The 27,211-nt window shown below is 51.1% G+C and overlaps 1 protein-coding gene across 2 annotated transcripts in view; it reads left to right on the top strand.

Moving 5' to 3' along the window:
* The window catches only part of TBCD (tubulin folding cofactor D), a 144,153-nt gene that overhangs the window by 95,679 nt on the left and 21,263 nt on the right, over positions 1-27,211 (top strand). For both annotated transcript variants that reach the window (XM_052657027.1, XM_052657026.1), the window contains exons 17-25: positions 2,203-2,288; positions 8,812-8,892; positions 12,439-12,512; positions 13,971-14,088; positions 14,693-14,753; positions 16,359-16,381; positions 21,576-21,607; positions 24,584-24,646; positions 25,565-25,641. In XM_052657027.1, coding sequence (XP_052512987.1) covers positions 2,203-2,288; positions 8,812-8,892; positions 12,439-12,512; positions 13,971-14,088; positions 14,693-14,753; positions 16,359-16,381; positions 21,576-21,607; positions 24,584-24,646; positions 25,565-25,641 — 615 coding nt within the window. The remainder of the gene's footprint in view (positions 1-2,202; positions 2,289-8,811; positions 8,893-12,438; positions 12,513-13,970; positions 14,089-14,692; positions 14,754-16,358; positions 16,382-21,575; positions 21,608-24,583; positions 24,647-25,564; positions 25,642-27,211) is intronic.

Here is a 27,211-nt window from a genome sequence, read left to right as displayed (position 1 = left end):
AGGACTGAGGGGAGCCCACGCAGAGTGGCTGCTTGGCAGGTGGGAGGGCAGGAGTGGCGGTAGGTGGGAGAGGTGGTTGTCCTCGAGAGGGAAGACTTGGATGAATACAGGATTCTAAGACTCCTGCCTGGACATCTGGGAGAGACTGTGTGTTCAGAACTCTTGCCTTGGGTGATGCCGAGTCCGTCAGGGTTCTCACAGCAGGGTCAGCCTTGCAGCTGAACCAGAGCCTGTGTTCGCAGCACTGGGCCCACGGCCTCTGGGTTGACTTGCCTTTCCTGGGCCGACAGGGAGGGACCAGGGTGAGAGGGCTGATGCTGCAGCTTCCACAGGGATGACCTTGGTACACGGTGGGAGGGTCTCCTGGAAGCATGGGGTACTGGGCATGGAGGTGCTTCCATCCATGTGGCCCGGGTGTTGGAGGGGTCCCCTAGCCCTTAGGGTGGAGCCAGGAAAGGAATCAGTGGGTCTTCAGGCTCGACCAGGCCTGTGAAGGTGGCCGACCTGCTCACCTCCCATCGAAGGTCGTAGAACCGCCAAGGGGCAGTGAGGAGGGTGGATTAGCTGGGAGTTCTGTAGCCTGTATTGTGAACTGTGGCCCTGCACGTGGAGGGGTCAGGGCCTTGGGGTGAGCTGTCCAGTTCTGAATGCAGTGTTAAGGCTAAACTGATGCCAAGGTGGTTTCAAACGAAGACTTGAATTCCATAGTCATTGCCAAAGGTAGAGGGAACCAAATCACGCAGCTTGTACTTGAATTTGTGCTACGCTGAGATTGCTGAGGTGCCACCTCATCCTTCAGGGGTGTTTTTCTGAGGAATGAACCTAGTAAGGGCGCAGCCTTTCTTCCATTGCTGTGAGGCGACTGAGACCCAGTGTGCTTGAGTGTCACCTAGTCCTGCCTGCCTGGAACCCCAAGAACTTAGAAGAAAGAAAGCTGGTCACTCAGCAGCTGCCAGCCTCTGAGGGGGGCTGGCCCGAGGAGGCCCTGGGGCGTCGGGAGGTGTCTCAGTGTTGGCCGGGCCGGCAGGCTTGCGCAGTGGAGCAGAGGGCGCTGCCGCCTCCTGCAGCCTCAATGGGCTCTCTCTAACTCGGCCTCAGGCTGGTGTGGGTGGCCTGGGGCCCAGCAGGAGTCAGCCCGGTGCGCGGTTGCCCCTGGAGTGTTGGGGGCCCTCCCCTGCACTGAGCTGTGTAGGGAGATGGATTGACTTTTAGGTTCACTCGAGAACCAAACCTCTGATCCTGAGGTCGTGTCCGTGACAAACTTGCCAGGGTCCATTGACAATTTGGAGTCAGATTTCAAGTTCAGTTCTTCATGTGTGGGGCTCCCTCAGAGAGAGAGTGTGGAAGATCAGGGGTTCGTGGGTCCCTGTGCGTAGGGCTTGCTCAGAGTGAGGAAGGGTGCCAGGGGCCCAGGCCTCCCCAGGTCCTCTCGTGGTTAGTGACAGCACCGCAGTCCCCCCTTGGTTGCAAGGTTGTCATTTGTGTCCTTTTAGAGAACGTATTGTCTCGTTTTCAGATTTTCAAGTATTGTCACTAGAGAGTGGTATCAACAGTAACTTGCAGACTTTGGGGTGGGGTCTGGGCCTAGGCTGGGAACGTGTCCCTGGGTATGGCCAGTGTCCCTGACCTCCCCCAACTGTCTGTTTCAGAGTCTGGTCCTGGTTGTCAGTTGTCGGGCCCCCAGACATGACCTCCAAGTTTTTGTCTTCTTCATTCTCCCACCAGCTGTGGGGGGGTGGGCTCCTGTCCAGGATTCACAACCCAGGCAGGTGCTGGCCCCCCTCAGGGGTTCTGGAGTCCTGGCTGGAGGGGCACTGGTTGAATGAAATCTGAACTTGAGTTCTGCTGAAGTCTGATGTCTTTCTGTGGTGTGTGGTTTAAAGAAAGGGCTCTTACATTATTTCAAAGTTGAAATGCTAGAATTGTTAGGGAAAAAATTTTTTTAAGTGCTTCAGATAATTTTAGCACAGTGTCCAGCCTCGGAGAGGCAGTCAGTAGTCCTTGACTTGAAAGTCCTTGGGTGAGCTTGGTTAAGGCATGTAGTTTTTGCTGTCAGTTTAGTAACCAAGTCTACGTTCCCCAGCGCTTCTCAGTTTGTTTATAAACCTAACTCATGTGCATATGGTTATCAGACTTTGAAAATGCCTTTTTTATTCATTGAAATAATTTTTGTCTCTCCCCGCCCCCGTCACTTTTTTTTAGGGTACTTTCCCTCATGGGATCGATATTTTGACCACAGCTGACTACTTTGCTGTTGGTAACAGATCTAACTGTTTCCTGGTTATAAGGTAAGTTTTAATAGTCATTGTAAAATACAGTGTTTTCTTTGAATCACAGATCAGTTTCCACCGTTTGGTCTCTTGAGCCTGGAAGATCCGCTGAAAGTAAATTTATGTGTGAAAAGATTGAAAAAGTAATTGAAAACTGTTTTGAAAGGTTTCTTTCTCACTGATGGGACAGAGTGCCTAGTGTATGAGTCCATTTACATAAAACTTGACAAAATACGAAAGAATCCAAAGGAGGACAGTAGCACGTTGGCGGTGGGAGGGGGGCCTGGGGAAGAGGGTGCTCACCTTTTAGAGGTGTTCACGGTTTGAGGAGCGCTGCTATGGTGGTGATTTTCCTCTTAGACCATCGTTCCATTGAGAGCATGGTCTTTTACAGGGAGTCACCACGAGCCAAAACTGTGTTTGCTTTCTGTGTGGCCACTGCTCCGCTGGGGAGCTTCTCAGAATGAACCCTCAGATTGAAAGTGACTGTTCCTTTATTGTTTCAGTGAAGCAGTGTTTCCCAAGTGGAAGTTATCTCTAGCTTCTTTATGAGTAAAACAGAGGTATTTGAGAAATCAGGTCAAGGATTAAATATTTAATGTCCCTAACTGCAGTTTTGCAGAAATCGCATCAAAGCTTACATAATTTAAATACATAAGTCGTGGGGCAGTGAGTTCAGTGTCTTAGTTAATTAACCCATTGCAACCCTAGTACAGGATGGGCATGATTTCATGAAGTGACTTATTTGCCTTAAACTGGGAGAGGAAGCACACCAATGCCTTTTTAAAGTGTCACCCGTTATGTGTCTGAAGGATAGATTTCCCAACTGTGCAAACCGTGCAGAAACTACATTTCTCCATAACCAGCATGGACAGATTTTTTTTAAAAAATGTAGCATTTAGCCTCTTTCCCAGAAACAGTCTTTGCCCAAACAGACTCTGTATTTTTAGCATCCTTTCCACCTTTCCTCAGCATTTAATGGCCTTCTTTGCCTTCTCAGTTCTTTCCTGTTTTAATTCTGTTTTCTTTGATTGTTAATCTTTGAACATGTATTATATATGGAGAATCTCCCACCTTTGCCCAAGTTTCCTGGCTGAAAACTTGCAACATTTGGCCTTGGCATGCTTTTCTTAGGGCTGAGGTCTCTTAGTTGGGTCTGCTTTTCATAGATGGGCTGGCTTGGGATCTGTCTTTTTTTACAGAGGGTTCTGCACACTTGCCTGGACAAGAGGCAGTTTGTGCAGATGGGTCCAGCCGTCATGGACCCGGGGGCTGTGGCTGCACCATTACCATAGGGCGCTTTGGGGGAAGCTCTCCTCTTGCCCCAAGGCAGGGCTGACACCCAGGGTCCTATGCCAAAGGAGCCTGGTGGGGCTGGGGGGACAGCCCTGCAGGAGAGAGTCCAGAGAGCAGGGCCCAGCCCGCCGGGGTGGGGCTTCTGAGCCGCGGTGGTCCTTGAGTTGTCTTGAGGTCAAGGAACCAGGTTTGATGGTCAAATCTACATTTTGAACATATCATTGTAGTTACGTTTTGGTAACTGGAAGCAAGGAGACAGGGCCGCTCACAAGGTGGGGGACGGTCAGGGGAAGGTCAGAGCCCCTCCTGAGGTGGGGGGACATGGTCAGGAGACGGCTGGGGTGCAGGAGTTGGGTCACCAGGAGAGTTGGGGTGTTGGGTGCACCAGTGAGGGAGAAAATGCCTTGGGTTTTGGGGAAGTTCAGCTTCACCCAACATGAGGGGCTCACGGCACATCTTGAGTGGATGTATGGACTGATGTGTGGATGGTTCTCCTGGAGATGGGAGTGCTGACGCAGACTTGAAACTTGTGGACGAGGACCATCGGGTGGGGAGACTGACATCGTCTTACCTCTACTTTTGACTCAGAGCTTTGTCACAGTACTGGTGACACACGGAAGATCGCTTGTGTTTAACGTGTAGATTCTGATCAGTGTTGACGGGCACAGATCTCTGCCACCAGAACACAGATAGCGAGAGACCTGGCTCCATAGGAGCTCCGGGTGCCCCTCCTCCAGTGGCAGAGAATCTGCCTGCTGGTGCAGGAGCCACGAGACGCGGGTTCAGTCCCTGGGTCTGAAAGGTCCCTGGAGTGGGAAATGACGACGCATTCAATCCCACGGGCAGAGAAGCCTGGCAGCCTAGAATTCAGTGGAGTCTGAAAGAGTCAGACAGTACTGAGCACGCACATAGGCACTCCTCCAGGCACCGGTCTGTCCCGTCCCCCTGGGTCGCTCGGTGGCTGGAGCCGTGTGGTGTGGACTCTGGGTGCTGTTCCGGCCCCTGCGCTCCGCCTGCTTCCTCGGATGTGTCCTTCCTTCCTGTGCCCATGCCTTCCTCGTTCCTTCACGTGATGAACCACGTCTGTCCATCTGTGAAGTGGATCTCAGAGTTCCAGGTGGGGGCTTCGATCATCTTTGAGTGCGTATATATCTGTGGGGAGGTGCTTTCGTCTATTTGGTTAAACGCTGGGAGTGGAGTGGCTGGACACTGATTTTTTAAGAAGCTGCCAGATGGTTTTCCACAGTGACTACCTCGTTTTACCCTGTCCTCGCCGGACCCTGGTCTGGTCAGTTTTTTGTTTTTGTTTTTTAACCTCAGCCGTTCTAGTGAATGTGCAGGAGAAGCTCGTTAATTTGTTTTTTTCCTAGTGACTAATGACATTGAGCATCTCCCCATGGGCTGTATTTGACCGGTCTTTTGCCTGCTTGTCTCCTGGGCTAGTGGTTCTCGTGTTGCTGAGACTTTGAGATTTCTTCTTGTGTTCTGGATGCAGATCCTCTCTCAGGCCCCTGATCTGCTCGTTTCCTTCTTGTCTGTGGCCTGTCCTTACAGTGTGCTGCGTATTCCCACGATGAAACCCTTTGTTAAAAATCAGCTTAAGTTTTGTTCTCCTATTTTATTACATTTGATTTGCATATAGTAAAATTCACCAGTTTAAAATAGGTACATAATCACCTCTGCAGTCAACGCAGGGAATGTTTCTGTCACTCCAGAAAGTTCCCTCAAACCCAGGCCCTGACAGCCTCCGAGTTGCCTGCTGTCGCTGGAGCTGGCCTTTTCTTGTGGGCTCCTGTCGCCGTGTGTCATCAGCCGTCAGTGCTGCTCGGTACTGGTCCACTGCACAGGCTTGTCCCTCTCACCAGCTGGTGGCCATTTGAGGCTCTCGACTTTGGACGTGTGAGTCCGGGTGGTGCTTCTCTTTGCCCGGCTGTTTTCTGCTGTAGTGTGAGGAGCAGCTGTGAGCACTGTGTAGGTGTGTCTTCTTGGAGTTGTAAGTTTCCTTAACACATCGCTGGCACCTCAGCACTGTGCACCCGTCTAAAGATGGACTCTGTGCTATTTCGCTTTCCGGTCGTTTTGCACGTTCCTGTCCCATAAATGCTTCACACTAGGGGAGCCCTGAGTGCACTTTTCCCTCCTCCTCACTCAGTGAGCATCGTGCTGCCCACATCACCTCCTCCTGCTCTCATTCCGCACGTCCAGTTGGTGACCTAGTTCTGTCACTCCTTCCTTCCTAACAACCCTCAAACGTTCACCGCGCGTCTGCCCAGTTGTCACCGTGGCCCAGCTCTCACTGTCCTGTACACTTGCAGAGCCTCCGTGACCACCCCTGTCACTGGTCTGAGTGCAGGACCGAATGCTTTCTCTGCTGCGGCCCCAGCCTACCTCCTGGCCCCCAGTGGGTCACGCACCCTCCTTGGCTCTCCTCCCTGTAGTCCTCGCCTTGTGGTGGGTGCCCCTCATAGTTTGCACTTGGCCTCCGTGCCTGAGTCCCTGTAAGTGCTGAGCGCCGCCTGGGCTGGTGGTTGCAGCAGTGCGTCTTCTCCAAGGTCAGCCGCTAGTTAGTGCCAGAGCTCAGACTGGAATTCAGGTGGCCAGCCCCTGTCTGGTTCTTCCTGTGAGGCTGCTGGTTTGTCTGCCCACTTCTCTGGGAGCTCAGGTTGCTGGCCTGGCTTGGGTCTGTTTGTTGGGTGGGCCCAGGGCCCCCTAGGTTATGTGGGACCAGGAGTCACATCTTGGCTCCATTTCTGACAGCTTTCACTGTCCTGAGTTTTCTGTTTTCTTCTTCTGACTCTCGCTTAAGTGATTTCTTCATTTTTAGAGGGTCTCTCAATCTAGCTTGTTGCTGGAGAAGCCTCTGCTTTTCTTCCACTCATGCCCGGAGCACAGATTTTCCCTGACTTGACTCTCCCAGAGCTCATGCCTTGTAGCACAGGCATGCCCACCTGGCACCCGTGTTCACCCTGTGTACATGCAGTGTGCCCACACAGGGTTTGGGTAGAATCCTGTTCCCCCTTCTTGGCCTTCTGTGTCATCCACTGTATTTTTCAGCCTCTGTGTAACACATGGGTGATGGACAAGTCCATAGTGGGGCTATGTAGATGGTATGGCAGGTTCAGACAATACGTGTAAGCAGTTGGTGTTTTAGAGGCATTAAGTATAAAAGTGCGTTTTTTGGAGTAAGTAATACATGTGCATGGTATAAAATTCAGAAGGTGCAGGAGTTGTTTAGGGAAAACGAGGGCAACTCCCCTCTCCTCTGAGGCACCTGGTTGACCCCCAGTTCCTGTGTCTTCTAGAGAGATTCGGTTCATGGCTGTGGGCGTATTGACTTCCCTCTGTCCATGTTGAGCAGTGGCACACGGTGTGCAAGGTTGGAGCCACTGAAGTGCTCATCCACGGAGGATTGGCCAGATACAGGCACACCGTGGGGATATTGTGGGTTCTGGGCCAGATCACTGAAACAAAGCGAGTATTGTGTTAAAGTGAGTCAGATGAATTTTTTGGTTTCCCACTGCATATGAGAATTATCTTAAAGTCTGTTAGGGGTTAATATTAGGTGTCTATAAAAAAAAAAGTCCATGCTTTAATTTAAAAATGCTTTATTGCCAACCACTGCTAACCATCGTCTGAGCTTTCAGCGAGTCATGATAACGTGAGCCGTCACTGTTCGCAGATCACCATGACACTTATAACAATATTGAAAAAAAAAAGTTTGAAATGTTGCAGAAATTACCAAAATGTGACACGCAAAGTGAGCAGATGCTGCTGGAAAATGATGCTGATTTGTTCAATGCAGAGTTGCCATGTATCTTTAATTTGTAAAATGTGCAGTGTCTGTGGAGTATAATAAAACGAGGTCAGCCTGTAGTAACCAAGTTGGGCTGTCAGTAGTAAGGAGCAGCTCTGCGCGTGTGCCATCACAGCAGAGCCTGGAGGCCGTTTGCTGCCTGTGACGTCCTGCGTTTGGAGAGCCTTCCATATTTTTATGTGGACTGTGACCTGTAGATCTCCCTCTCCTGGCCATTGGCTTCTGTCTTTTGCTGTTATGAACCATGTGGAGTGAATATTCTTGTGTATATTCTCACCTGTGTAGTTATATCTGAGTGAATTAACCAGAAGTGGAACTGCTGAACCAACAGGTATTCTTCTTCAATTTCCTGGGCAATGCCACTTGCTGTCTCTAGAGGCTGTGCCAAGATGCTGTCCCTGGCAGTGTTTCTGGGTGCTTCTAGATCTTTCCAGCAGCAGCTGTAAAACCCTGATTTTGGCAGTTTGCCAAAAACTTTGGACAAAACTTTTCTTTCTGTTTCCCACTGAATGAGGCTGAATGTTTGAGCTGTATCTTTTCTATAAACTTTGGTGATTTTTCTCCTAGGTGATGATATTATTGATTTGGAAATACTCCATGTTACAGAAGTCTCTTGTTTGTGATAGCAGTTGCAGATATGTTTTTGTTTTATGGTGTGTTTTTCCCAGCAGCGTTCTTCTCCTTTGGTTGAGTATTTTGAAGGTACCAGTTTCTTCTTTTTTGGCTTCTGGGTTTTGAGTCATAATTAGAAAGGCGTGTCCCACTTGGAAATTATTTTTAGAAGTTCTGCTATGGTGTGTTCAGATGTAGCTTTTATTTTTAAGGCGTAATTACGCTCCATCAGCTGTCCTCATATGAAGCGTACAGTTCAGTGAGTGCTGGCAGCCTGCACACTTGGGTGGCCAGCACTGCCACTGAGAGGTAAGGAGCTCAGCTCTTCGGCCCCAGGCGGCTCTGCCCATCACCGTAGCTCACTGATGCCGTTTGTAGAATGTCGCACAAGTGGAATCAGAAAGATCAGATTCTTGGACCTGGCTGCTTTCTCTCAGCACGGTGGTTTCAGAGAGCCACACTTACTGTGCATGTGCTGGTAGCTTGTACCTCTTGATGACTGAGCTGTCTTGAGTCCGCCACTGTTCTGCACTTTTCTTGTCAGTCCTCCTGTTAGAGACAGACATTTAGGGGGTTTTCTCTTTGGGGCTCTGATGAATGAAGCTGCTTGAAGTCTTTATCTATTTAGAAGTCTTTTTGTGGATTTATATCTTCACTTCTTTTAGATAAATACTTAAAAGGGGGTTTATAGGAAACTTAAAAGATTTATAGGAAACTGCCAGTTTTTGAAAGTGGTTATATCGCTTTATGTTCTCAGAAGCAATGTGTGAGTTCCTGTTCCTGCACATTCTCACCATCTCTGAATATTGTTTTTTCCAGCATGTTTATTGCCGGCTTTCCTGAGTACACACAACCAATGATAGAACACCTGGTTACCATGAAGATCAACCATTGGGATGGGTAGGTTTTGTGTTTTTGTGTTTGCCTGATTAATTTATCTGTCAAATTAGAATTCTTATTATTTCCCAAGGGAGAGATTAAATTGAGCTCGTAAGCCTTTAATACGTTTTTTGATTATAGATTTCATAGTTTTGAAGGAACTCTTGAGAAGTAATGTAAATTCCACTATTCACACCTGATGTGTTGGTTAATGGTCACCTGGAGACTTCAGTGACATCTGCTGGGTGTGTAAACATTCCCATGTCACGAGGGCAGGGAACTTGGGCTGTGGGATCCACTTACCCCTCTATGGCCACGGCCTCCCACCTCGCATCTGCTCCATCTGGCCGCTTAGCCGTCTCCTCCATCCTTCCTGGAGCCAGGCAGGCCTTTCCTTTTTCCTGATTACGGGTCAGTTTCAAGGTGTCTTCACATTTTCTAGCAGTTAAACGTGTCCATCCAATGGGGAGGGCCATTGTATGACCCAGAGCGGGTTATCAGCGCTGCCGTCAGCACCTCTGGGAAAACGGCTTACTTTCTCTTGGAAAGCTCTGCGTAGCGCTCAGGCTGAGGTCCGAGGGACACAGACGCCTGTGTGTGTAAGGAGCTTCTTCAGGTTCTGCATCTGGAATCCCAGCTTAGAGTGGCTGTTGCTTGTGGTCAGTAGGACATTTAAAACCAGAATTGCAACTGTGTGACCCATGGTGTTAGACTAAACTTTTTAGCTGTTGAAATCTCCAGCTGTTGTTGAAATGTTCATTTCGTCTTTCGACTCTGTCCTTTTTCCTTGGTGTATTCTGGGTGAGACTCTGGTTAGGTGCATATACATTTCTGACTTTTTTTGTATCTTCCAAACGTATTGTCTATTTTCGTTTCATGTTAGATTCCTTATCTTAAAGTGTAATTTGATATTATTGTAGCTTAAGGGTCGGCAAGCTTTTTCTTGCCGAGAGTAATATTTTAGGTCATTGTCCCATGTATTTTATTGTTTTTTTTCCTTTATAAAATCCTTTAAAGATATGAAAACCATTCTAAGCTTGGGGCCTTACAGAAAGAGGCCTGTCACAGCCCCCGTCACCTTGCACCCCTGTCTGTCTGTGGGGGGGACGGCGGATGGTCCCTCCTTTACGTCCAGCCTGGCGACCAACGCCTTTTATTTGAGGGCTATAGTCTTTTCACATCTGATGTGGTTATCCATGTCGTTTAATTTACACTTGTCATTTTACTGTGTGGTTTCTATTTTTTCCTCATTTTTTGAATTATTAATTTTATTTAAAACATTCTTTGTGGAAGTATTCTTTTTAGTATAAGCTCTAAAAACCTGAAATTTCCAGGATTCATAAATGGAGGGGAAATTGCAGTCAGATTTGAAGGTCCTCATGATAATACCTGCTCAGATTTTTTTCAAATGTTAGGATTCATGGAACAAGATTATGCCTAATTTTTAAATGATTCTTCAGAGGCGGAGAAACTTCTGCCTTTCTCTGTTTTTGGCCTGGATTATATCCATAAAGAGATATGAGCTAAAAGTTGATAAACGGGGTCTCTTCAATTTCCTTTGAATACATGGCTTGTGGGAAATGGGGAGCCTTACAGAATTCTTCAGTGATGTAAATATACCTTCTCCAGTGTAGATATTCTGTTACACTTCTAATAGTGTATACTTTTGAAAGGTATTATCCAGTGTTTTGGGTTTCTTTTTAAACATTTTTTGATAAGCAGCAGTGTCTTACTGTGTAGCACAGGAAACTGTATTTAATATCCTGATAAACCATGATGGAAAAGAATATGAAAAAGAATATATATGTATAACCGAGTCACTTTGCTATACAGCAGAAATCAGTACAACATTGTAAATCAACTGTGCTTCAGTTAAAAAAAAATAAACATTTTCTGATACTTGGACATACTCACCCCAAATAATTTATGTATCAAGATAAACATAATTAAAAAATTTTGACTGTGGTAAGATGCACATAATATAATGTCTTAATCATTTTTAGTGTTCAGTTAAGTACATTCCCCTTTCTGTGCAGCCAACCTCCAGAACCTTTTCATCTTGCAGAACTTAAACTCCATACCCATTAATCACTGACTCCCCCTCTCCCTGGCAACCCTGTTTGTCTCTGTGGATCTGAATCTTATAGGAATCTCATGTGGAATCCTGCAGGATTTGTCCTTTGGTGCCTAGCAGATTTCACTCAACATACTGTCCTCCAGGGTTCATCCATGCTGTAGCGTGTGTCAAAATCTCCTTCCTTTATAAGACCAAGCAGGGGTCCATTCTGTATACTTGCCACATTTTCTTTATCCATCATCCTTGGGTTGCTTCCACATTTCAGCTATTATGAGTAATGCTACTATGAATATGGATGTATAAATATCTCTTCGAGACCCTGCTCTCTGTTTTGGGGGTATATACCCAGAAGTGGGATCCATAGTTTTTCATAATGGTTGTACCATTTAACATTCCCAATCCCAATGCACAAGGATTTCAGTTTGTGCAAATCCTCACCAGTACTTGTTACCGTCTGTTTTTTCTGAAGTGTTGATCTTTATGGGTTACTTCGTTTTCGTTGTTGTTGTTGTGTTTAAGAGTTCTTTATATATTCTGGATGTTAGTCCCTTATCAGATACATGGTTTGCAGATATTTTCTCCTATTCTGTAAGTTGCCTTTTCTCTCTGTTGATTGTATCCTTTGATACTCGGAAGTTTTAGATTTTAACACACTCCAGTTTAACTATAATCAATTTTTCTGTTATCAGTGTATATAGTTTTTCCTTTGCCTGTGCTTTTGGTGTTGAAAAACATTTTAGAAAAAGATCTAAAAAACTTTAGATTTGGCAAGAAAAACATCGCCAAATATAATGTCATGAAGCTTTCCCCTTATGTTTTTTTTCTAAGAGTTTTATAAATGAGGTCTGATATTTAGATGATAAAAAATATTGTTTTTAAATACAGAAAGCTTATCTTCAAAGTGCACTAATTGGGAAGATCACTGCTGGGTTGGGGCTGGGGGGCATGCGTGGAGGCGGGCATCCATCTCACAGGTGACCCTCTGGGTGTGATCAGAGCCTGTCTGGCCCCTGGCAGGCTTGGTTTTTTAAACCACTCTCGGGTCGTCCTTCAGATCTATGTGTTGAGACGTACCAACTGTGCCTTGATTGGAGATATTTACACTGATGTGATGTGCACCTCCTGTTGATGAGCTTGAGCCACTGGAACTTCCCTCATTCAGCCTACGGTCTTCCCGGTAGTGTTTACCAGACTCCGGCACTCCTGTCGTCTGTGTCCCTCGGGGTGCAGGAGGTTAGACCCGCTGGGCCATCCGGCGCCGTGCAGATGGCAGCTTTGTCCTGACACAGGCTTGCATGTAGTGCCGCCTCTTGGTGAAGGCTCTCTCCCTCGTTTACGAACAGAGGTTCTTATTTGCTAGTTTATTTGTATTTTTTCTCATAGCGTTTGGCTAAGTGGGCCAGGCGACAGCTCCTGCACACTGTTCTCTCTGAGAGAAAGCCAGATTCCTCAGCCTGCAGGACTAACAGTGTTGTCTGCCCTGCCCCCAGGACCATCAGGGAGCTGTCCGCCAAGGCGCTGCGGAACCTGGCGCAGCGAGCGCCCGAGCACACTGCCTGTGAAGGTAGGTGCTCCCCACATGCCCTCACACGTGCATATGCGTGTGCACCACAGACGCACGCGCACACACCCAGCAGAAAGCCCCGGAGGCCCCCTCGCCGATGTTAAGACCTGAGGGTTTCTCTCTTGCTGGGAAGGGTGGGAAGAACTGGTCTGTGCTTCGTTGGGGACAGAACACGAACCAGGTGCCCCAGCCCCTGGGAGCGCAGGTGCTGTGAGCACCAAGGTGTGCATGTCCCCGGGAGCCCCAGGGTTCATTCCTCTGCCATCCCAGCCAGAAGGGGTGGATCTGCTGTGCACTGTGTGCGTTTCAGGATGAGCCTTGAAACAACAAATGAAGCAGCTCATAATGTAACATACAAAACAGTGAGCTGCCTCCCTGGGGCTGCGGGGGACTCGCTGACTTCCTGGGCTGGGCCTGAGTGCGCTCAACTCAGAACAAGACGGCCAGTCTGAGTTAATGACATGCCCTTCTCTTTAAAAAAGACCCTGTATTTGTTCCATCGTGTCTTTTCCATTTGGAATCAACAGGCATCTGATTTCAATTCAGCAAACAATACATAGGTTTCTTCGAATTGTACTTATTCCCACTGACGTTTATTAGAGAGGTAACTGTTGTTGGATTACAGTTGTTCAGTTGGAGTTACTGCTGATTTTACTCAGACACTCTAGGATTTTACATGAAGACTTGGGGCCTGTGAAGGTCCTGAGGGCCTTTTCAGCTTCGTGGTCTCTTAATTAATGTCAGAAATCTCACCTGGTGTTTACTTTCCTTCGATGATAATCCTGCTGCCTGAATGAAGGGGACACTTTCTTCCCAGTTCAGGAGTGCTGACCACTACCGGCTGCCGCATCTGAGCGCCCGTGACGGCCCCTCCCAGCAAGGATGCTCTTGGCCTCCGTGGCCTCTGCGTGGCTGGGACTGGGCTTTTCCTGGCTGGTGGGGCTGGACGGACAGAGCCTCCGTGGTTGTGACTTCTCACCTGTACTCCCGGCCAGGCTGCAGGGACTCTGATCCTGCTTTCTGTTCCCAGAGCGCAGGCTCCGAGGCTTTCTCTGCTCTGAGCATCAAGGAGGGAACTCCTGGCTGAGCCAGCGTGTGTTGGCTGTACGGTTCTACAGCCCAGCCTCTGTCCTCCCTGCCCCCCAGCAGAGCCCTGGGGGTCCCTGAACAATAGGAAGGACCTGGAAAACAGTCTGTTTTCCTTCTTTCCTGCTGTCTGTCCTCACCCTGAGTTACCACCCTGTCTGGAGCCCCGGAGATGCGTGCTGTTTGGGACTCTTAAGTCACATTCGTCCTTCCTGTTCATGTGTCTGCTGATGGGGTTCGGTGTGTTGGAGGCCCTAGTTTCGCCCTGGTTGTGGGGTAATGGTAGAGCTGAGCGGGTGCGTTCCTCCCCTGGACCCTGAACCCGCGCGTCTGACAGTCACCCCGTGTGCCTCTCCCACTGTGCCTTGGCAGTGTTCCCGCGTCTGCTGTCGATGACACAGAGCCCAGACCTGCACACTCGGCACGGGGCCGTGCTCGCCTGCGCAGAGGTCGCCCGCAGCCTGCACACGCTGGCCACACAGCAGGGAAGGTAGGAAGCCCTCCATTCGCACCTGTGGTGTGCTCCGTGCTCCTGACACCTGTCAGTGGTCCCCTGTCCTCTCTAGGGGGGTCCCGCCTCACTGGGCTTCTCTTGTCACCAAACAGATTGTGCAGCAAAGACACGCTTTCCAGACTTGGTGTGGAGTAGCCTGTGTATTCAGTATTCTGTGTTCGTGTATCACTTTGAATAATTTAAAATACCAGAGGATATAAAAGTTTCAACCAGGAGCCTCTTCCGTTGGCGCAGTTGGTGTAAATAACAACAGGCGCAGTACGGGGTGGCTGAGAACGTCTGAACGTCGAGAACGTTTTGTGAAGCAGCTGCTCCATCTTCTTACTTTCTGACTAACTTTTCCTCAAAGATACAGCTCACCACACACTGTGATGTCTGTGCCGTGGTTCCTGAACTCCACCTTGAGGAATACTGTGTTATATAAAGTCGATTCCTGTCCCTCGAGGTGGTTCCCTGGGGGCACGATGATGGCAGATCTGAGTTGACCCTACTTCTCTCCCCAGGGCTCCTGAGAATTTCAAGCCCCCCCACTGCCCCAGACTCAAAACCATGGTCCTCACCTGTGTTTGAATTCCTGCAGGCCCGTCTCGGACTTCCTGGACGAGAAGGCCATGCATGGCCTGAAGCAGATCCACCAGCAGGTCAGTGTGCAGCTGCCGGGCTGTCTCTCTCCCAGGTCTCCCGGTGCCTGGGGGCCTCCCTGCCCCCACGCCCTTCCTGCTCCTCAGCTCCAAGTGCAGCCTGGCTTTGGGCACGAACCCTGGGGGTGAGCTCAGGCTCTCCCGTGTGGCCAAGTGTCCCCCGCTGGGCCTGGCAGGGAGTGCCCGCCTCTCATCTGGTCCTGCTGCACTGCCTGGCCGCCCTCCTCGCTCGGGGCGTCCTCGCTCGGGGCGTCCTCGCGGGATGGTGGGCGGGTGGTGGCTCACAGAAGGCCTTGCACCCCCACCTTTACCCCCACCAGGGGAGCTCCACGTCTGCAGTCACACCCAGGCTTTGTGTATGCACTTCCCTGGGGAGGAGGTGTGTGTGTTTTTCTGGGTTTTGAGATTCTCAAAGGCTTTTTGTGACTCAAAATTGGTGAAGTACGAGCTGTGGGTCTGAATGTTATAGGATAACATGAAAGTCACTCTTGAGTGTTAAATGGCTTTACCGTTTGTCGTTCTGGGTTGAGTTCTGGTTTAAGATTTTTCTTTATGTGGTAGTTGACCATTCTGACGTCCTTCCCTCATCCCGTTGGTGCTGTTAGCTTTCCTTTCCATTTTAGCAAAGTCATTTCATCTGTCTAGGTGCATTTCTCACCTTTAAAGACGCCTGTATGTATGTCTGGCTGTGGTGGGTCGTCGCTGCTGCACGCGGGCTTTCTTCTAGTGAGCGGGGGCTGCTCTTCGTCACCGTGCTCGAGCTGCTCATGGCGGTGCCTTCTCTTGTTGCAGGGCGTGGGCTCCAGGGCGCTCGGGCTCCAGAGCTTGGTCTCGGGAGTTGTGCTGCTTGGGTGATCTTCCCTGACCAGGGATTTAACTCGTGTCCCTTGCATTGCGAGGCGGATTCTTAACCCCTGGACCACCAGGGACGCCCTCATTTCTCACCTGTAGAGTGGAGTCTGGTGCTACCTGGACACTGTGGAGCCAGGCTGACGCCATGTGGTGCTGTAGAAGGTTCAGTGTGGGGATCACCCCGTCCTCGGCTTCCTTTTTCTGTAGAGCCTGGATAATAGCAGAACCTACTTGCTCGAGTTTCTGTGAGAACTGAAGAATGTGTCTGGAGAGTTGGGTGGAGTTTTTGGCACAGCATGAGCTTTCAGTGAGTGGGGGCAGGGACGGTAGTTAGTAATGATGCTGAGGTGCTTCTCTGAGTTCCTTGCCAGGAGAAGGGCCAGCAGGCTTAATTTTCTGCCTGAGGGGCTGTTGGGGGGCAGGTCTGGTATCCAGGCATCTCCCCGCTGTCACTGGCTGGTGACCCTCTTCCTCCCTGCTCTGACCCTCGGTTTCCCTACCAGGCCAGGGAAGGAGGAATCTGGGCATCTTGGGGATCAAACGCAGTTGTGCAGGAGGGTCTTAGTGAGGGAGGGGCTTCTTAGCGAGGCACTCCTGGAGAGTGGAGTGCCCTCCATCAGCCCTCCTGGGAGACGCCCACCTGTGCTTGTCTCTCTGTTCTCCTCCTGATGCTCGTTGATGTTATATACCTGCTGTGTTATATTTTTAAATCCTAGTGATTCAGATGACTAATTTTCAATTCTTTATTTTTAGCTTTACGATCGTCAGTTATACAGGTAAGATTTACATACCTGAAGTTTTATGTTTTGTGAAGAAAACGCTGGGCCCCTAGTCACGGGCATCTGCTGAGTGGTCGTGGCTGAGTCATCTGTGTGTCGTATTTGAGCGAGTTAAGAGCCGTGAAAGGGGTGGTTGGGTTCTGAGCTTCACAGACAACATGACGAGAAGCTTCCTCCTTTGACTGTGGAGTCTGAGAGGCTCCTGGCTGTGGACAGACCACCCGTAGCAGCGGCCCTGCCTGGATCTGCCTTCTGCCCTTTGCAGCAGGCCCCCTCTGCCCTGGTGGCTGTGGTCTGCCCTCTGAATGTCATGTGGATAGAACTTACTGTGCAGTCTTAGGGTCTGGTCTTTCTCACCGAGAGCGCTGTTTCTGAGATTCACTGTGTGGTTGGTATACAGCGGTATGTTCTCTCGTAGAGCTGTTGCTGGTCAGCGACCTGTGTGCTTGGCATCTTCTTGCCAGGTGATGGGCATCTTTCAGCTTTTGAGGATAAAACTTCTATGAATATTGGCATATGAGTCTTGGTGTGGACGTGTGTTTCTGTTTTTCTTGGGTGATTACCTGTGTTAGGACCCTCTATGGTCAGTGTGGAGACGGGACGAGGTTCTGGGGCTCTTTGGTGGTGTCTGTGTCCTGTTTAATGGTCCTTCCCTTAGAGACATCCTGCAGGTAGTAAACTCTGCTGGGCGATTCTCCTGCTGGGTGGGTGGAGCCTGGTGTGGACCTGGACCTGTGGGTGCGGCTCTGCCTCCCGGTTCCTGCTTCTTGGGCGGAGGCCTGGAGGGAGTTCCCGTGGGCCCTCGGCTGTCCCACCAATGCTGCCTGCCTGCTTTTCATCTGTTTTAAATAGAAAGAAAGGAACGACCCATTTTCTCATACCTGAAAGCGTGTTCACTTGTTCCTGATGACGCGGCCTGCGCTCCGTGGACTGACCGTGGATGAGCAGGGAGTAAGCTGCGTGCCGAGGGGACTGAGCAGTGAACTGCTGGCCGCCCTGGGCCATCGTGCTTTCGTCGTGTGTGGCTTTCTTTCGGGCTGAAGGCGTCTGATGATATCGTTAGCATCTTACAAACTCCAAATGCACGTCTGTTCATTGCCTCTAAATGTTCTTTTCTAGTGATAAATCTCAGAAGTAAGTAGAAAATAAGCCCCTTCCTTGAGGCCAGCGTAGGGAGATGATGCACGTGGCATCTGGTGTAGCAAGGGCTCTGGGTGGGATGGGCCTGGTGCCTCAGCAGTGTTTGTTCCCCGGGTCTGACTCCCACACAGACCACAGAAGGGAGGGCACGTGCCCCACAGGACCAGACTGCAGGGGCCTGAATCCGAGCGTCCAGTCCTGACCTGTGAGATCCAGCTTAGCCCCACTGTTTCCTTTGACTGTTTTCTTATTGTGAGTTTGGGGGTCCCCGAGACCACTCCCAGGCTCAGGGACTGGGCTGGCAGAAGGACTTGGCACTCAGCATAGCTCTTGATGTTGTGAAAGAAATGAAAGTGAAAGTCACTCAGTCATGTGTGACTCTTTGCAACCCCATGGACTATACAGTCCATGAAATTCTCCAGGCCAGAATACTGGAGTGGGTAGCCTTTCCCTTCTCCAGGGGATCTTCCCAACCCAGGTCTCCTGCATTGCAGGCGAATTCTTTACCAACTGAGCTCTTGATGCTGTGGTTGTGGCTTATTGCTGCAAAAGTGTTCATTCAAATCAGCAGCCTAAGAGGCCTGGAGGACAGAGTCCACGGTAGACGAGGCACAGCTTCCTGGCTGGGTCCTGTCCCTGTGGAGTCACACCGAATCCTCCTGATGGCTACTCGTGACACACACACAGCTTTTGCCACCCAGGGAGACCACCCCGCCAGCCCTGGCATCCGGGGTTTCCACTGGGCTGAGCTGATTCTCTGTGATGTGAGGTCCCACCACAGATGGCACTACCAGTGTTGACCTTCCACAGGGCCCCCGGCCCAAGTAAACGGAGGATCCTGCCTGGCAGAGCCTTCTCGGCCTCGGACCTCCATAGTTGGGACAAAGCTCCAGACCCTTCCTTCTTGGTCCTGACCTTCAAGAAGCAGCCTCGCCTGTGGAAGTAAACTCTCTCTCCTGGAAGGGACCCCTTAGGTCAGTCTGGTGCTAGAGCCTTGGGTCCCACGTGACCTAAAGATCCCTCTTACAATGGCAAGGGACACAGGGCTGGAGCATCTCACAGGTCTGACAAACTGACAGGGCAGCCCTGTGACACCCAGGGGTGGTCAGTGCTGGCTGGCTGTTGGGGGCTTGTGCTGGGAGGACCGCTGTGTGCAGTGGGAGCTCTGAGCACTCGCTATGTCGGGCAGGTTGGAAGGAGAATCCTTGTTGGGGAGGGGCAGGAGGGTGAGAACTCCTGACCAGGCTGCGTGGTGCTCCTGACTGGGAGTGTCCAAGCTCTGAAACCTGGCAGGCACTTCCCGCCAGCGGGCCGGGAGCCCTTGCTGAATCTCTTCTGACACTTGAGTGCGTGGGGCCTCTTGCTTGTGATGCCATGCCCAAGTCCCTACGTGCCACCTGGCAGCGCCAGGCCCTCCTGCAGGAGTGGCGGCAGGCCATCCTTGGCAGGACAGAAAGCCTTAAAGAAACGTGAACTGTGGGGAAACGGAAATGGCAGGCCATGTGTCCAGGGGACCTGGATCTTGATCTTGGAGGGAAGTGCGAGTTGCGTGTGGGGTTTGCACCAGCCTTCTTCTGGTCCCCTGGTGGGTGTGCTCCTGCCCCTCTGTGAGTGAGGAAGTCGGCCCTTGGGAGGCCGCCTGCTGTCCTGGGAGCCACAGCCTTGAGGCCTCGGGGGTGCTAGGTCCCGCTGGTCTCTTTGGGGCCTCTCAGGCTCTCTCAGCAATCTGAGCGACTCTGGGAACTGCATTCTCTTGGGTGGACTGTGCTCAGAAATCTTCCTGGGGGAGGACGTAGCAAGGACTGATTTTCCCTAACCCCGAACATTTTATCTTGTTTGGGGTCTAAATAAAATTAAAAGAATCGTGCAGTGAGTACCTGTTCACCCTTCCCCCACCTCAGTCAGTTATTCATAACATCGGGACCGTTTGTTTTCTTTCCCTCTGTATACATGTATTATTTGTTTTCTTTAGTAACTTGTGGGCCTGTTACTTCCTCTTTAAGACTTGAGAAAGCATCAGGGAAGAGCAGGGACTTTCTCCTGTGTGATCGCATACGACCAGCGTCCCCAGCGCACCGGAGGCTCCGTGGGACCTCCGGGACCCGGAAGCGGAGGCTCCTTCAGCTTGTCTTCAAGTGCCCTCTGTAGCCGTCCTTCCCCTTGAGCTAGGGCCTGCTCCGGTGTCTGTGCTGTGTCTGACGTTACTCAGTTAGCTCCCTTTTTGTGTTTCACGGTGCAGCCTCTCTTCAGGCCGGGCGTGCTGGGTAACATTACACATTCCGGGTTTGCTGGGTTGTTCCCTGCATGACTGGATCTGGCTTGCCCATGGCGCGGCTGGCGCGGACCCTTGTGTTGCCTGTGAAGTCGGTGTGTTTGCCCCCTGGTGGAGACGCTGAGTTGACCCCTGGGTTTAGGGACGACCTCCAGAAGGTCAGATGTGATGGTGAGAGGCATGCACCCCCTTGCAGCTAGCGACTGGCCTGACGGGTGGTTTCAAGACTCACGGATCCTGGATTTCAGTGCCTGCCTTGCCTGAGCCAGCCATCACCCTGCGGTCTGCTGGTGGGTGCCTGGCTGATTCCCTCATTCTTTCCATGTGCATTTTCTGGGACTTGTCTGGAAAGAGCAGCGTCCCTCCCCACTCCCACCCTGCTGTCTGTCTTTCTGATGTATCACTATAGACTCGTGCACCGCGCCCCCCACCCTGCCACACACACCATGTTGTAATTCAGTAGCATCCTTGTTACTCCTCCTGTGACTTAAGCTGCCCGTACTTGGCCCACCTCTATTTGAATGGCCTCCTCTGTCATTTTCACGCTTGTCTTTGAGCAGAGTCTCTTTAAACCTCTTCGTTTTTATTGCTTTGGTTTCTGTCCCCATCACTGATTGAGTTTGGTTCACTTTCCTTTTCAGATCTGTGGTTTTATTTCTTGAGGTCCTGTCTTGCTATGACTCAGTCTCTCTTCTCCCCTCCTGGGACGCGTGCATGAGCTGAGAGCTGTTCTGATGACCCTGCGTGTGTATTCCGTCCTCTTGGGGAGCTGCTAGGTCTGTGTGGGTGGTTTTCTTGGGGTCATGGCGGGTGTTCTGGACTCTCAGTGGGGAGCTGGGTGCCGGCTGCTGCTGTCCGGTGCTGCTTGCTTGGTGGGCGCAGTTGGATCCTTTCACAGCCAGCTCTGGAGGCTTGGTAGGGCCGAAACAAGTGGGCCGGCCGCTCAGGTGGTCCTTCCGAGGGGTCTCTTCGTGCCTCGTGCCTGAGGAGGCCAGTGCTCTGACTGAGGGGGGCTCCTCCCCGCCTGTATGGATTCCCACGCGTGCCCCGCCTTCTTAGGAGTGTTTTTCTTTTTTCAGGCTCAGGTGGTTTCTCTTCTCGAACGTGCAGCTCAGGGTCAGCGCTGGGGGTGCTGCTCCGCATCCCCTCAGATTCCGGCCGCCTTGGCCTCCCCGCCTTCCATCTGCAGGGGCTTCCCCGCTGGGCCCTGGCTACTCCTTCCCTCCTTCCACACCTCTGTCTGCCAGCCTCTGAATTTTTGTCCAGTTTTCCACTTGTTTGAGGCAGGAGGGCAAACTTGAATCCTGTTCCTCTGTCTGGGCCAGCAGCCATGGTCTCACAGCTTTCCTACCTTCTCCCGGGGTGTTTCTCGAGCTCATGTCCACCAGCTCCCCACTGGCATCCCTCGTCAGTCGGGGTCCTGGTGGGGAGCCCCGCTTCCCGGTCCTGCTGGGTGATGATATCTTCCCGGTGCCTTAAGTTCCTGTAGTTTTTACAAAGTAAAAATTGAACAGTGTTTGGAATTTGTTACACATGATTCTGTGATATAATTCATACCAGGGATTAGAGGCTCCAGTGAAAACTGAAAATCATCACGTAAGTGGTCACAGCAAGTATTTTCATTTCTTTTCATAAAAAGTAGTTCACGTGACCAACAACGAGTGCAGCTCTTTAACGTTGTAATACTTTTTGGAGCCTGAAGTTACATCTGTTACTTGGTGAAAATACTTACGTTTTTTGTATAACAGGAGTTTTAACTTTGTTTTCATTAATTTTCAGGGGTCTGGGAGGAGAGCTCATGAGACAGGCAGGTAGGTCTGAGCAACAGAGGCTGCGGGTTGTGGGGCAAGGTCCTTTCTTCCCACCACCGAGGGAAGACAAAAGCCCTAAGGGCATTTATCTACTTGTTTTCAACCCTGTAAAGTCCCCTGATGGGTTCCTTTGCAGTGACAAATGGCCCGGCCGTTCTCTGGTCAGAGTTACCCTGGCAGTGCACCTGGCCTGCACGTCGCAACTTCAGGGCTGCCCACTCAGCCCGCTGCTTCTCCTGTGTGTGTTCACTCCAGGCTCTTAATTTTCAGCTTCTGTGGGTTTTGATACATTTTAGTAGCCACGGGGCTGGCAGCTGCTGAGGTGGGATGGATGAGTAGAGAGGTAAGTCTACCATGAAGGGGTGATAAAGTTAGGAATGCGAATGTTGCCATCTTTCCCTCTTCAGTATGATCTTTAAATGTAAATATAGAGCAAGGAGCAGTTTTTAAAGGTTATGTTTAAATGTTTGCAGGGAATTCAAAACTTGCCAACATGTAAATATCTGGATTTCCTGATGCTTTTCCAGCTAAACCTACCAGAAAACCCAGGACTCGGTGCTTATCAGGCGCCAGATCTGGGCTGGCGCCATGCTGGGCTTGGGTGCAGGAGAGCCCCTCACCCAGGGGAGGGGCGGGCTAGTGGCGGGGGGTGGGGGGGTGTCCGTTCCTCCAGCCCTGAGAACTGCTCTGTTCAAAGCAGAATGGCATTTCTTAGGAGCAGCTGAATAGACTGGTAAAACAGAAGAGAGAATCAGAAGTTTCAAACGTACATGGGATTTCACGTATGACAAAGAAGATACGTGTTTCCAGCCTCGCTGAAGAGGGCAGTTGATAGAGTGGTTGATGCTGTCCCAAGGAACCACGTGGAAGGAAACAAAATTGTGTCCCCACTGCACACATACACAAAACTAAATTTCTAATTAACGGATACTTAACTGATTAATTTCTGATTAAACTTACGTATAAGAGATACATTTTTTAAAACTTCAAAGAAATTTTAGGAGAAATCAGAGGATCACATTGATCCCTAAAAAACTTCCTACCCAGGAAGTTTTCAGCCTCACCCGGTTGCTGGGGAGATGCTGGTTAGCTCCGCGAGGAGGACGCGTCTCCTCGATCATAATGGCTAAGTCCGCGCTGGGTGGCCCTCTGCCAATGGAGTGCCTGCTCTGGAATATATGTTGTTACAGCATTTTCGGGTTGCCAAAGGCATTGTCTCTTAGGATGAAAAATGTGCAGTCTTCTGCCCTGCAGGGCCACTCCTAGGACTCTGCACCCCCAAAACGTGTAGGGGTGACAGGCATCCTGCTGGACAGACAGGCAGTCTGTGTGCTGACGGGATGTGTGTGGCCATCTTGTCTGATGTGACAGAAACTGGAAGGAGAGCTGAGCCCGACAGGAAATGTTGGATTAACAGTTTCATAACCATAGTGTGGGATGTTGCCGTCTGCTAAAGAGCGTGGGCTTGCCTGTGGTCAGTTATGTTGTTCGAGAAGAAAAGCGGTTTGGCAGCTGGAGCCAGGGGGGTCCTGTGTGCATCCTGGCTCTGCTGGGACACCCCTCCTCCGGCCCCCAGGCCCCCTCATGCTTGCAGGTCACGTCTGTGCTCAGGACGGTGGGAGTCGGGAGCGTGAGGAGGCGGGATGGCGTCCGTGCTCGCAGAGATTGCAGAGCTGGCTTCCTCGCTGGCCTGGCAGCATTTCAGAGGACAGCGCCGCCGGTCCCTGGTCCCTGGGGGGCAGTGGCGGGCACCCCTGCTGAGGCATGGGTGCGGGCGCGCAGCGGGCACAGGGAGTCTTTGTTGCCGTGGGCGCCGAGGTTGGGGTCTGTGGCTGCCAGCCCAGCCTAGCCTGGCCACGGGGGCTGCCTATGGTCTGTGACCCTCCGAGCATGGGAGGAGGTATGGGAGCCATGCTCCAGCTCAGCTTAGTTTTGGGGTCAAGGCGGGAGCAAGGTGGCGAAGACGGGGTCAGGGCACCGAGCTGACGGGAGGGGTGCCTGTGCTCTCTCAGCCTGTGAAGGCCCGTGATGGGACCCCCAAATTACATGGCCACCAAAATGTCAGTGGTGGTTTTCTATCTTATTTTTCTCTAGTGATAGATTTTTTCTAGCAAATGCAAACTACTCATTCAGTAGGAGGAAACCATTAGGCTGTTCTATCGTAGGGACCGAAGTGGGGGTGCATTTGCTGTGTGAATGGGAGGCGTGAGGAGCCATGCGGAATGGGCTGAGGCACATGGCCTGTGGGCAGGCGCCGGGCAGGTCAGGTCCCTGCAATGGTCCCCACAGCAGAGCCTCCTTGGTGCCAGGACCGTCATGTGAGGCCACCACACAGAAGCTCAGGTGTCCTTGTGGTGGTGGCCGCTGAGTAGCTCTACTGGGCTGTGTTTCCACGCGCAGAAGTGGTGGTTTATTAAAATGGACACTGCATTATTTACAGAAGTCAGGAATTTACCAGAGCTTTGCGCACTGTGGCTCATCTGGGACTGTCCCGTGGGGGTGATACATGTTATCTCCTCTGACCCTGTCTGGACCCTGGTGCTGACCTGAGGTGGGGGAGCCCCCCACCCCCACCCCGGGGAACTTGCTTCTCCCTGGTCCTCATCGGGCAGGTGCCTGCTGCTCAGCCACAGCGCCTGGTCACTTGTGGGTGTCCGTGGTTTGAGAGCTGAGTTGTCTGTCCCTGGGGATTCATATGGGGGTCAAACCTGCAGTCTCCACGTGTCGCTCCCTTGTCTGGGCAGGGTTCCCCGAGGGCACCGGCGTGATGCTGCTGCTCTTGGCTCCTGACACTGCCCCCGAGCCTGGCCCACGTCTGGTGCTGAGGACATGCTGGGGGCTTGCCTCCGGATACCAGCGCCGAGGGGCAGGGGCAGGAAGGCTGGTGTTGGCAGCGCTGGGCTCAGGTGCGTCAGGGTGGGTGCTGGGATGGGCACTTTGGGGAAATGACATTGCGTTCATCCTTTTTCTTCCTAGTGTGCATTTTAATAGAAAACTTGGCCCTTTCCAAAATGCCCTTCAACGGTGACGCCGTGATTGGTAAGTGCGTCTCTCCTCCAGTGACTCACATTGTGGCATTTTCTTCCAGAACTACTTCAGCTTGAAAATTGAAGACCAGCCTGTTAGGGTGGATGGTAAATTCCATCCTGTTAGAATCTCTTTTGAGGTTGCTGTTAAGAACCCACTGTAAACAGGGAGCATCCCCCACACTCTCCCCACAGAAGCAGAGATTCTCCCTTCTCTTCCAAGGGCTCAAGCTCCTTAGGGCTCCCGACTGGGGCTCTGCCTGTCACGGCTGTACCCAGCACCAGGCATTCTCGGCCGTTCCTCTCCCGTTTGGATGGTGCCAGCCCGAGGGGCAGGCTCTCAGGATGAGGGGAGGGCCAGCAGCTGCCTCGGCTCTTCCAGGGGTGGCAGTCCAGCCCCGGTGCTGGTCTGGAGCGTCTCCAGGCTCTGACGTTCTGTAGCCACTGGTCCCAGAGAGGTAGTGAGAAAAGCCTTGGGGTCACCGCCCCTGCTGGGCTGTGCTGGCTCTTTGCCCTACAGCCTCAGAAGTTCTGTAACTTGAGGAAAAAGAAAAAAATGAGTTAGTGTTTGTTTCCAGGTATTAGATCTAGTTGAATTTTGTGTTTGGTTTTTATTGGTGGGGGGATTGTTCAGGGAAGAAGTACAGTCAGAGACCACTTGGAGCTTGCAGGTGTAATAGAACAAAAACTTGCCAGTGACAAGTGACAGTTTTCACACTTCAACAGCAGAAAGAGTCTACCCCTGTAGGTGGAGAGGGCAAAGGCCTTTAGAGTTTCATTCGACCTGGAGACCGTGCACCTCAGGTTTCCTGCAGGTTCCTCTCAAAGGTCACCATCTACTTTGACTTGAGAGATAGAAGATCTGTGTGGTGGTGTTTCTGATTTAACACAAATGTTCTTTACCAGCTGAATGAATTTGTTTCTTTGACAGATGGTTGGCAGTGGCTGATAAACGACACCTTGAGAAACCTCCACCTCATTTCAAGTCACTCTCGACAACATATAAAGGTGTGGGGAGCAAGGGCTCTCTGGCTTTTGCGCTGTGTATAAATATTTGAGTGTTTCAAAGGTCTGTGTGCATTATGAGTCCCTTTTGTAGACCAACATGATTGATAAATGCCAGTAATTCTATTTGGAATTCTGAATGATACTGTTTATGTAATTTATGATCAGGACAACTAATGCAGCCATCATTGACCAGAATATTTAAATTTTTTATTATTGTTTCTCATTAATTATATTTGCCTTCTAAACGTGTTCCCTACGGAGTTGTAGAGTTTAGGGTTGGAGGCTCCTGTTGTGACGCTCACGTGCGGATGAGCAAACTGCTAGAATTGTGACAGCATGTCAGTGTCAGTCACGCCGAGTGAGCAAGAGAGTGTGGTGTGTGTCCCCGTCCCCGTGGCCACCACTGTCCTGCCTCAGGACAGGTGAACTTTGGACTAGCAGCATTGCAACCCCTATCCCCACGCAGGGATAACAGCCTTGGCATCGATAATGACTAGGCTTTGATGTGGAGGATGAAGGAGTGGAAGTACATATTGGTCTTTCTTATAGCTCTCCAGCCTCCTGTGTCTCAGCTTTTCTGTTGGGTGAATAGGACGTATCTTCAGTCCTCATCCCTTTTTTTTACAAGTAACCTTATCATCCTGTAGAATCCAGGTACAGCTTTACCAGTTGAATCTGAGATCTTCATGATCGGTGTCAGAAGTCCTGTTAAAGACACACCCACAGTTCATTCACGCCAGTCGTGGTCGCGGTTTGGTCTGCTCCTCCGATTTGTATGAGGACACCCCTCCCCCAGCACCTCTGTTGCTGCTCCCTGATCTGAAGGAGCCCTGGGAAGAACCGGGCTCCCCTGGTAGCTCAGCTGGTGAAGAACCCACCTGGGGTGCAGGAGCCCCTGGGTCGATCCCTGGGTCGGGAAGATCCCCTGGAGAAGGGAACTGCCCACTCCAGGATGCTGGCCTGGAGAACTCCATGGACTGTATAGTCCATCGGGTCGCAAGAGTCAGATGTGACCAAGCGACTTTCACTTGGGAAGAACACACGAACCCAGCATCTGCCCCGTGCGGTCGTTACCATGGAGAAAGGCTTGGGTGAGTCACTGTGGCGGCGACAGGAGGGGCCAGGGACCTCTGTGTGGTGTGAACGCCATTCCTGCGCTTGGTCCCCTGAGGTGCCCCGGCCTTGGGTCAGCCCTTCCTCCTGTCCAGGCACTCCTGTTCCCAGCGCTCCTGGGACCGCAGCTCCACTCCATACTCGGCCTCTGCGTGGCTCACCTGAGGGGCCTTGCCACGCTGCTGCTGGTGTTTAACACGCTTTTCCATCATCATTTCAGCTGGGAAAGAATAAAACGCCACATTTATTATTGCCTTTCACATGGAAAGACGTGAAATTCGCACTGTATGGAGGGAAATAACTTTTATATCCAGCGTATTAGTTGCAGAGAATATTAAACTTATGACCACATCTGACTGACGATGATGACATTGTCTAGCAGACATACCAGAAAGGATGATGTCATTCAGCTTCTGGGTCTTTCAAACCAAGTCACTGGCCTGACCGCAGGGCCACC

Source organism: Budorcas taxicolor, chromosome 19 (assembly GCF_023091745.1).
Source record: "Budorcas taxicolor isolate Tak-1 chromosome 19, Takin1.1, whole genome shotgun sequence".
NCBI classification, from domain to species: Eukaryota; Metazoa; Chordata; class Mammalia; order Artiodactyla; family Bovidae; genus Budorcas; species Budorcas taxicolor.
The sequence above is the reverse complement of the archived record's forward strand: the minus strand, read 5'-3'. Positions and strand labels throughout refer to the sequence as shown.